Genomic DNA, 10,566 nt, shown 5'->3' with positions numbered 1-10,566 from the left:
GGGGTTTTAAAAGGATACAACTCTATGACTTTTATGGAATCAAATTAATTTGTTTATAGTATTACTACTACATTCTTAATTTTTGTTTTATGGTGGGAATTTAATTAATTATTTCGTTTTACCAAACAAACAAAAAGCAAGAAACAGTACTACGGGAAAAGTCGAGTCAACTTATCAAATAATATGCAATCTAATCGATTTGTGTACCTTTTGAAGATAGATAACCAAAACAATTGTAACATATTTTGTTTTATTTTTTCTGCAATGTAATGTGCTTTTCTAACAGCGTTCGAGTTATCGGCTACATGTCTCTCTTATGTGTTTAAAAATAATGAACATCTTAAAAAAAAATGCTTAGATACACCTTCAATAACATACTAGGTACCAACCCGCACTATGTGCGAGATAAATTGATTTACATAAATGTTATGAGTAAAAGTATTATTTGAGATTTAAGATTCGTTTGTATAAAACAAAATCTATAAGTAAAGTTTTTTTCGTTTATTCAAATTTGCGTTTATTTTCTGTAAAATACGTTTCACCCATGAAATATTTGAACTTATAAAAAAATTTTAAGGTGGTGTAAAAGTTTTGACGTCTTTTTGTGTTTCTAAAAATAAAATTCACATATTTTATGTTTCACATTATTATCTATATCACTATACCATTAAATAGATAAAACAATATTTTTAAATTAATTGATTTAATTTAAACTAATCCTAAGTTTAAATATGCAATGAGAAAATGATAAAAGTGATAAATAAATGAATATTTTTTTTCTTGTTTTTGAAATGTAATTTACTTTTAATTAGTAAGTAGGTTATGAAAATGATAACTAAATATATTTTCAGATTTAATAGTTGATTAAATCTTTCATTTTTAAAAACTAATAGAAAAAAAACATTGACTTATAATATTTCAATTGCATATTTATGTAAATAAGTATGAAAAATAAAAACATTTATTAAGAAAAGTACAAAAGCTCTGTAAGCGCGACACCTCAACTTTTTTATGAGAATGCTTCTCTATTAATATATAAGAGATGATTCAATTCATCAATTGACTACAGATTTAGGGTAGGTAAGTTATCCAAAAAATAACAAGTACCGTGGATTTATATTCTTGAATCTGATGAGTGAGTTAACAACCAGTTATCATTTAGTAGTAGCAACACATATGATAACTGGTTGGGAGGTAATGAAGAATAATTCAGTTACTCTTAAACGAGACAATTGCAAGAATCATTCTTTTTTTGTTAAAGACATGTTTTGTAAATGGTTGGGAAGTAAGGAGTATGCTCTCCACCACAAGGAGATTGGTTGCACGTTTAGGTCAAAACAAATTTCACTTCATCAGTTTAAACATTTATATTTAGTAATTAGCTAAAAAAACAAATTTATATTTAGTACTAATATATATATATAATTTGATTTAATATTATATCAGAAAAAGACAGCCACAAAAAAAAAACCAAAACCTGACGAAGTGGTGAGCCACTATGGACACTCCACCCCAACATTGCGGCTATGACCAACGAAAGTATCCGAAAAAGATTTCGGCTTTTAAAAAATTGATTTACAGCGAGTCGCATTCGATTTTCATTTTTCAGAATAAGATCTATGATTTTCCCAAAAAAAAAAAAAAAAAAAAAAGATCTATGGTTTTTGAATAATATTATAAAGTTTGGAAAATTTGTAAAAAGTGCCCACACGCAGGATCGAACTACGGACCTTCAGTTTACAAGACTGACGCTCTACCACTGAGCTATACGGGCCTTTGCGATTTTAACGTCAATTATAAATATATAAATAATATCTGGGATCTATCTACACCTTTCTCGGGACAATTCCCGAAGGCCGAAGGAGACTGCTTTCAATCATCTTATATACTAAACCACTCTCCGAAACCAACCATTGCGGATCCTCTGGTCTCGTCGGCTGCTCTTTGCTTGTAATCGAGGTAGTTATTTGTAACCCTAGATTTTTTTTTGCTTGTAATCCCTAGGTTTGGTACTGAGTCATTTTCCTTATTTGATTCTCCCAGGCCCAGACGATCATCGCATTTCGCATTTCGCATTTCGCGGCTTTACACCCAGTTTCGATATTTTCCTGAGAGTTAATACTTTGATCTCTATACTTCGATTCTTCAATGCTTCGGTTGATTTCGCTATTCATCTGGTTTGATTTTCATCTCTGTATTATAAACCCTAGATTTATTTTTTCGCCTTGAATGTTTCTTTAGGAGTTCTGGTGCTTTGAATTTTACGAATCAACTTGATTATGTTGACGGATGTTGAATCAATTTGGTGCTTCTCTGAGTTTCTAATTCGTTTTTCTAAAAAATTTGGTTTAGTGATGGCTACTCCGGAAGAAGTAGAGTATGACAAGTTTCGAGAGAGAGTTGAGCGTACTGTGTATATAGACGAGCTCACGCCTCTAGCCACAGTCCCCGTTGTTGAATCTGCTGTGAACCAGTTCGGAACGGTCAAGAGTGTCAGCTTCGTTCCAAACTTGTTGGGTCCAAAGGAGCTTCCAATTGGTGTCCTCGTTGAGATGGAGACTAAAGAGATGGCAGAGAATGTTATCGCCACTGTCACTCAGTTGCCTTTCATGGTTGTTGGAATGCCTAGGCTTGTGAGAGCTACTCCTGCTCATCCTGACATGTTTTGTGATCGACCAAAGAAGCCTGGTAGAAAGATCCGTTTTCGCTGGATGAAGCCTAATGATCCTGATTTCGACAAGGCTGTTAAAATGAAGCGGCTTGTTCGTAAACATACCGCTGAAGCTTCTTTTTTGCTCAAGGTGCTTTTTTTTTCTTCTTTCTTTCAGTGGCATGGGATCTGATGCTGTTTGATGAGTATTTTATTCTCTTGTTGTTGAGGACTATGGTGCTTTTGTGAATGTGTTTTCTTGTTTTTTCTGTTTTTTCAGAAACAGCTCGAGGAGGCGGAGAAGCTGTCTAAACAGCAAGCTGAGACGACGCTAACACATCATAAGAAGTATGAGTTGTGTGATAAACTCCTCCACGATGGCGTTGCTCAGAAACTGGCTGAACGTTTCAACATGAAGTATTTTCGTTAGGGAGGCACAACTTTCCTAGAGATGATGGGTGTTTTGCCATTGTATAGGTACCATAAGAAGGTTAAAGAGTCTGATAAGAGTGTAACCAAGTACTAGTAAGTGTCAAATTGTTTGGGGAGTTGCTGAAAAAAAGCAAGGGACTGGTATTTTTCTTAGGATTTTGTTATGGCCACTAGTTTGTGAAGAGTCTATTCTGGTTGAGCTGACTTTGCTTTAGATGCTACGTTTTTAGCCTTTCTAACTCTTAATGAAGAATGTTCCACGCTGCTCATATATGTGTCGTCTACTCCACAGTTTCTACGACGCTTGTTAGCTTTTTCAACTTTGATTTATATGTGAAGCAAGTATAAGCGTGGAATACTTTGTGCTTAAGCGTAGATTAGTTGCAGGGAATTTGGAACCTGTCTCTGTGATGAACTGTTTCTACTTTCCAGAGGACTATAGACAATGTTTGTAGTATATAACCTTGATCTTCTCCTACACCTAATCCTCTAGCGAAACAATAGTTTAAGCTTTGGAGACATATTCTACTCTCTGTTGTGTTTGGTTGTCTACATTCGTAGTTCATAGGCCGGACTAAATTTCTAGAATCGAAGAATTCATGTGAATAAGTGTATGATTTGCACATAGCTAATTAGTTAGAGAACCAGTTGACATATTTGATTGCGAGATACTATAAGATTAAGATAGTCTGATTAGATCTTCTACACCGTTTCTATGTTGGAGTTGGAGCAGAGAGACATTCTAACGAAACCAAAAATTGTGTATAACAGAATTGTAGTTTTCGGTTTGATCATGTAATATTCTCACATGAGCCAAAACAAACCAAAATATACATGTGACTTCCAAGTCTTAAAAGTTCAATCAAAGATAATGATTGCAAAAAAAGAAGAAGAAGATAATAATGATATTTGCAATTCGAGCTACTCATTAAGAAAAGGAACAGTGGTCAAGATGACAAGAATCCTAGACTGATCACATTAAGAAGTGGTGGATCCAGACAGGATTCAGAAGGGGTAGATTGGTAGTTTAAGAGGGTTTCTGGACTGACACTTTCCGACATTAATGGCGGAAAGAGAGAGAGAGAGAACTTTTGAAAGGATTGAATTTTAATAAATTTTAGTATATGAGATTGAAATAAATTAATGATAAAAAGACGAGAGAGAGAGAGAGAAGAGCGATGCCACCTCCTCTGAGCGGTTTGCCTTCTTCTCCCCTCTCAGCTGCCTCTCTGGCTTTTCCCATCTCCCTGGTAATTTTTTTTTCCCCCCTTCATCTCTATCTCTTTTTTTCTTGTTTCTTCTGATTAATTCGAGATTGGATTTCGTAATTTCTCTTAAATTTGATTCCTTTTTTCTCCTCTCTTGGATCGCATCATCCAAATTTCTCACCTTTTGTTTTTTTCTTCTTCTTTTGGCTGGCTTTTCAGGGTGCTGCGGATTGCGATCTCGGTAGCTAGATACTGAGTTTAGGGTTTGCCATCAAATCCTGCTGCTGCTGGGTACAATTCTTTTTCTTTGTTGTTGTTGTTGTTGTTGTCTTCAATGAATGAAGAATTGTTGCTTTCGAAGTTTAGTTTGAAGATATATAATAATATGATATGGGAATGTTGCAGGGGAGGGGGATTTGAGGCGGAGAAGAAAATGGGGGTTATGTCCAGACGGGTTTTACCCGCCTGTGGTAACCTCTGTTTCTTCTGTCCTTCTTTGAGGGCAAGGTCTAGGCATCCCGTTAAACGCTACAAGAAAATGCTCGCTGAAATCTTCCCTCGTAATCAGGTCTCTTCATCTCTTTCATATCTTGTTTCAGAGATTCTAGTTTCTTTTATTGACATGCCATACGGCTACTCTTACACTTGTTGAATGGGTTCCCAATGATACGAGCTTCAACATTATTTTCCCATCTTGTGATTTGGCAGGAAGCTGAGCCAAATGATAGAAAAATTGGCAAGCTTTGTGAGTATGCGTCAAGGAATCCTTTACGAATCCCAAAGGTTTTTGCATTTTTCCCTTTTGAATCTCTTCTTATCATACTTTTCTCCATTTTATTCTCATGTGTCGCTTTCTTCTCCTTTGACAGATTACAGAGTACCTTGAGCAAAAATGTTACAAAGAATTGCGGAATGGAAATATTGGATCAGTTAAAGTTGTCTTATGCATTTATAAGAAACTGCTTTCTTCATGTAAAGAGCAGATGTAAGTCAATAGTTTCTTCAGGATATACGTGGCTCAGCATTATCTGGTTACTTAGAATTAGTATATTATCTTTCGCTTTTGTTAAATTACATCTTCAAAAATAATAATGCTTGAGTTTTCGCTGAAACAATCAACTTTTCTTGTAGGCCTCTATTTTCTTGTAGTTTGCTAAGCATTGTCCGAACTCTTTTGGAGCAAACACGACAGGAAGAAGTTCAGATCTTGGGCTGCAATACCCTTGTTGACTTTATAAGTTTACAGGTACATTTAGCATTTTTTGAGGCATGGTTACATGTCTCTTCGCAAACTACTTTTCCAGCTAGCAGTACATATGGTAACACATTTGTTTAAACACAGACTGAGAATTCCCACATGTTCAACTTAGAAGGTCTAATCCCTAAACTTTGTCAACTTGCTCAAGAAATGGGGGATGATGAAAGATCACTCCAATTACGTTCAGCAGGAATGCAGGCTTTGGCATTCATGGTAATGCTATTCTTTTTCTTTACTTTTCTTTTCTTTGACTGACAGAAAACATGCCCTTTAGATATACATTCCTTACACAAAACATATCCTAAGATTTATGAATATGTGCAACATGTGACGGGGTATTTTATATTTACTTGAGCTTGTAATTTTGATCTGAAAACTGTTAACGGACACCCTTGTTGATGAGTTTTTTTTTGTTCAAGAAAGCATTTTAAGCATGGTGCTAGTCCTTGTTCAGCTAGTCTAGAATTCATTGTCGACCTGTTTAGTTGTACTAGTTAGTTTCACATTAACTGAAATCCTATTTTACCTTTGACCTTCATCCTAGAGCTGCATCTTATGTGGTGCAAAGTCCACACCTGTTTCTACTTGGAGCTTTCGCTACTAATTAATAGTAATTGCTAGGTATCTTTCATTGGTGAGCATTCCCAACTATCAATAGACTTGGATAAGGTGAGTCATCGGACACTTCAACTTCTGCTGGTCATGTTCTATAGATATACTAGTGCTGTTGCGTTGTAGTTAGATTGTGATCCTTTTTTCATCTTGAATTAGATTATTTCTGTGATTCTGGAGAATTATATGGATTTGGAGAAGGGCCAAGAAGACATCAAAGAAGTTGGTCAAATTTCAGAAACGAAGATTCCCAACCTGAGTAAAACGGTTTCCTTCAAACCTAATCCGGTGACTGACTATAAGTTGGAAAACATGTAAAGCTTCTCCGTGAAGATTTATTCACTAGTTTTTACAACCACTGGAAATGCATCATCTATACTATATGTTATTTAATTTATTCATTAAATCCATCCAGGGATATTTCGAAGAGCCCCTCATACTGGTCTATGGTTTGCCTCTGCAATATAGCCAAATTAGCAAAGGAAACTACAACTGTTCGTCGGGTTCTGGAACCGCTTTTGACTGCTTTTGACAGTGGAGATTACTGGAACCCTCAGAAGGGAGTTGCATCTTCTGTTTTATTGTTTCTGCAGTCTCGTCTGGAAGAATCAGGTCAGATGATATATTTAATTTGCTATCTTTCCTGACATTACAGTATACTTCTAACTTGTCTATGTGGTAACGGACTAAAGAAGTATTTATGCAGGAGAGAATGTCATGTGTTGGTATCTTCTTTGATCAAACACTTGGATCATAAAAATGTAATGAAGCAACAAGGTCTTCAGATTAACATGGTTAATGTAGCTACATGCCTTGTGCTACATGCTAAGCAGCAGGCTTCAGGCGCGATGACTGCTGTAATAGCGGACGTGATTAAGCAGTTGCGGAAATGCCTGCAAAATGAAGCTGAATCAGATGTGTCTGCTGATGAAACAAAGCAGAACTCAGACCTCCAGCATGCGTTAGAAAATTGCATGGCAGAGCTCTCAAATAAGGTCAGTTGGATTAGTTTCTGTTCCTTTGAGTTTTGATCTGATCTTACCCACAAATATTGCTTGTATCGTCATGTGTATTATATGGCTTAATACACCAGATATTAAACTTTACAAATTTGTCAACAGTCGAACAAGGCTTCAAGTTTACTCGTTCTTCAAATTATATGATTTGCTTGTATGAAAATATTAGACTGTGGAGGAAAATACACTAGATAAACAGCAGTAGCCTTGTATATTAGGAATCATAACCGTCCTAATTAAATTTGTTCTTACCTAGTCAAGGTGTTAGTAGATAGCCAGTGATTATTAGTTCCATGTTCAGCTGTCAGTATCCATTATGGTGTCATTGCATTTGAAAGTAATGGACTTCTTGTTATGGTGTCAAAACCAATTTGATATGTAGTGTGCTAAGAGCCTAAGACTAATTCAATACCCCATCTTGTATATCACATTAGACTTTCGAAACCATGCAGGTTCTATTATCTTATGTAATAGATTATGTCTTCTTTCAGTATGTGGTTTTGGTCTACCTTGAGTCCTGAAACTCCTTGTGGTAGCCAGTGCAATTTGGTGTAATATTGTTGTTTCCCCTCCCGTCTGCATGTTTATACAAACCCCATATATTTGCTAATTTTTTGTTTTGCTTTTAAGGTTGGGGATGCCGGGCCCATTCTTGATATGTTGGCAGTGGTTCTTGAGACGATATCCACTAATGTCGTGCTTTCTAGAACCACAGCATCAGCCGTTCTCAGAGCTGCAAATATAGTATCCGTGGTCCCAAATGTTTCTTACCACAAGAAAGTAATTGAATATTTTACTGCAACTTTTGTTTTGTATTTGACTACCGGTAGTTATTCTGTTCTAACAGATTTACTTGGCCTGTCCCAGGTATTTCCGGATGCCTTGTTTCACCAACTGCTCCTTGCGATGTCCCATGCAGATTGTAAGACTAGATTCGAGGCACACAATATTTTCTCCGTTGTGCTTCTTCGAAATCTTCGTTTGCCTTGGTCAGATCCACAAAAGGAAACCTCAGAAATTGTTCCTGGCATATTGTCAGTTGATGGAACCTGTACTGTAAGGAACCAGAATATTAGTTTACAGGAGGAAGAGAAAGAAAAAGTTGAGAACTCCTTAAATGGTGAACTGCGTAAAGATGTAAACCACACCAGTCAACAGTTTAGTTGTCAGTCTTTGGATAACTTAATGGATGTAGATGATGGTATAAAGGTATTAATTTTCTAAACCTACGTTTCTTTGCGGCTCCCTCCCACCCTCCAATTATAATAATTATCACTTTCTTATCGATTTGAAAGTATTTACTAAGCTAACTATAGTGAGATTTTATGCTGTTACAGTCATTATGTTCGCTGCGACTGAGTAGTCACCAAGTGAACATGCTTCTTTCATCCATATGGATCCAAGCAACTGCTACCGAGAATGCCCCTGAAAATTTTGAAGCCATGGCCAGCACGTATCAAATCACCTTACTGTTTTCATTGGCAAAGGTTAGTCGATGCATCTTATGTTCAGCGAAAAAAGACAATAAATCGTGTTTACAGCGTACTCTAGCTTTAATGTAATGTATTTAAAGCTCTAGGTATACCATCATACCAAAGGGTGATGGAATGCTGGTATTCTTTCATACTTATGATAATGTAATGTATTTCAAAGTTCTAGATATACCACCATACCTCTGGACATCTTGAGTTTTTCAGATTCAACACTCTGTTTTTGAACCTAGATTTAATGGGAGGGTCTTCTGATTTTGTGAATTTTTCTATGATTCTGTGGTTGCAAAGCAGAGATCAAATCATATGGCTCTGGTGCGGTGTTTTCAGCTGGCATTCTCTCTTCGAAATCTCTCATTGAATCAAGATGGTGAGTTAAAGACTGTGGTTAATGCTTTTCCCGTCCATTAAGAATATTACCTACTTTGTTCGCTAGGATATTACATAGTTCCATTATAGTATGCCATGCCATTTTTGTTGATTTGCGATGTGATTTTGATAGTGGTGAATATTATTAAACATAGTCTCTCGCCTTCATATTGTGAACCTATAAAGATAGGACAATAGGGTGATAAACACACATCTAGTCGGGGATGCAAGGACTTTAACCAAAGGGAATAATAGTTTAGCTTTTTAGTTCGTTTTATACTCCATTATAGTTTAGCTACATATTGTGACAAGATTCTCCGAAAATTAATATATTTTGTTGAAACACTACTTTCATGTTCAGTAAAAGTACCTTAAGTTTTGAAACGCCAATGAGGCGACATCTGAAGTACCTTAAGTTCAACTGTCCTGAACTGCCCATTCTGTTGAGATTATTTCTGACATAGATTTCTGGTATAACTCTGAAGGTGGTATGCAGCTTTCTCGTAGAAGATCTCTATTCACATTTGCATCATATATGCTCATTTTTGGTGCCAAGATTTCCAATATTCTGGAGATAGTTCCAATTGTCAAAGAATCTTTAACTACCCAAATGGTGAGCTTTGTGTATAATAGCATCCGTTTGTTTCCAGTTATCTAAATCTCTTGTTTTTAATTTGTATGTGCAATTCGTCATGTCCTAAATAGGTTGATCCTTATCTTGTGATGGAAGAAGATATCAGACTGCGTGCGGTATGTTCTGGATTTCCACAAGAAGAAGCATATGGATCTGACAAAGATGATAGTGCTGCTCTCAATTCTTCAGTGATTGTCGCAGATGATAGACGTCTGAAGGAAATCGTGATTACTCATTTTACATCGAAATTTCAGACATTATCAGAGGTATCTAGTTTAAAATTATTAAATGGTGTAATTCAAGATAGTCCTGTTATTTAGAACAGAGAGAGTTTTTGACCTTATATTCAACACATCAGAATAACTATGAGTTTAGCTCCTGGTCTTATCAGTCAAAATATTAGCCTGTTACAGTATGTGGTGGGTATATGTAGGCATAGTCAAACAAAATAAAGTAGGATAAACCGCTGGATCATTTCATGCTATAACTTCAGTCGTTTGTTCTGATTTTCTTTTTTTCTGTTTAATGCTCTTAGGAGGAGCAGTCAATTTTGAGAAAGGAAATTCAGTCAGAGTTTTGCCGAGATGATGCACATCCGCTTGGTGGACAATTGTTCACGGATACACCAGGACCTAGTTCTCCTCTTAATCAAATAGAACTTCCAGCTTTTGAAGAGGTAAAATGCTTTTAGGAGAAACTTGCTTTAGGAATCATTCTCATTGCATTTTGATGGATCTTTCAGGTTGAGCTTTCAGAAATAGCGGCATTTGAAGGAATTTCCCCGGGGGCTAGTGGGAGTCAGTCTGGCCACAGAACATCATTGTCCGCAAACACTAACCCAGTAGATGTTCTGAGTGTCAACGAGTTGTTAGAATCGGTAATAGTTGCACTCAATAT

The 10,566-nt window shown here is 36.2% G+C and overlaps 2 protein-coding genes and 1 non-coding gene across 4 annotated transcripts in view; 2 read left to right on the top strand and 1 right to left on the bottom strand.

Moving 5' to 3' along the window:
• Window positions 1,703-1,774, bottom strand: TRNAT-UGU. Its single transcript has one exon. It is a non-coding gene; the product is annotated as a tRNA-Thr (tRNA).
• Window positions 1,857-3,353, top strand: LOC104739145. Of its 2 annotated transcripts, none has more exons than XM_010459406.1 (4): window positions 1,857-1,959; window positions 2,044-2,114; window positions 2,353-2,801; window positions 2,931-3,353. In XM_010459406.1, coding segments are annotated over exons 2-4 (600 nt in total). In that variant the 5' UTR covers window positions 1,857-1,959; window positions 2,044-2,113; the 3' UTR covers window positions 3,081-3,353. The 2 variants fall into 2 exon arrangements, with proteins under 2 accessions (XP_010457708.1, XP_010457709.1); XM_010459407.1 differs by having other exon boundaries at window positions 2,044-2,177.
• The window catches only part of LOC104763859, an 8,502-nt gene continuing 1,960 nt past the window's right edge, over window positions 4,025-10,566 (top strand). The window contains exons 1-19 of the mRNA XM_010459405.2: window positions 4,025-4,332; window positions 4,510-4,581; window positions 4,696-4,858; window positions 4,999-5,073; window positions 5,160-5,275; window positions 5,422-5,536; window positions 5,633-5,761; window positions 6,170-6,217; window positions 6,320-6,474; window positions 6,576-6,776; window positions 6,870-7,155; window positions 7,807-7,956; window positions 8,044-8,385; window positions 8,514-8,663; window positions 8,961-9,036; window positions 9,521-9,648; window positions 9,741-9,935; window positions 10,205-10,345; window positions 10,412-10,546. Coding sequence (XP_010457707.1) covers window positions 4,724-4,858; window positions 4,999-5,073; window positions 5,160-5,275; window positions 5,422-5,536; window positions 5,633-5,761; window positions 6,170-6,217; window positions 6,320-6,474; window positions 6,576-6,776; window positions 6,870-7,155; window positions 7,807-7,956; window positions 8,044-8,385; window positions 8,514-8,663; window positions 8,961-9,036; window positions 9,521-9,648; window positions 9,741-9,935; window positions 10,205-10,345; window positions 10,412-10,546 — 2,577 coding nt within the window. The 5' untranslated portion in view covers window positions 4,025-4,332; window positions 4,510-4,581; window positions 4,696-4,723. The remainder of the gene's footprint in view (window positions 4,333-4,509; window positions 4,582-4,695; window positions 4,859-4,998; window positions 5,074-5,159; window positions 5,276-5,421; window positions 5,537-5,632; window positions 5,762-6,169; window positions 6,218-6,319; window positions 6,475-6,575; window positions 6,777-6,869; window positions 7,156-7,806; window positions 7,957-8,043; window positions 8,386-8,513; window positions 8,664-8,960; window positions 9,037-9,520; window positions 9,649-9,740; window positions 9,936-10,204; window positions 10,346-10,411; window positions 10,547-10,566) is intronic.

The sequence above is a fragment of the Camelina sativa genome, chromosome 14 (genome assembly GCF_000633955.1).
Source record: "Camelina sativa cultivar DH55 chromosome 14, Cs, whole genome shotgun sequence".
NCBI classification, from domain to species: Eukaryota; Viridiplantae; Streptophyta; class Magnoliopsida; order Brassicales; family Brassicaceae; genus Camelina; species Camelina sativa.
The sequence above is the reverse complement of the archived record's forward strand: the minus strand, read 5'-3'. Positions and strand labels throughout refer to the sequence as shown.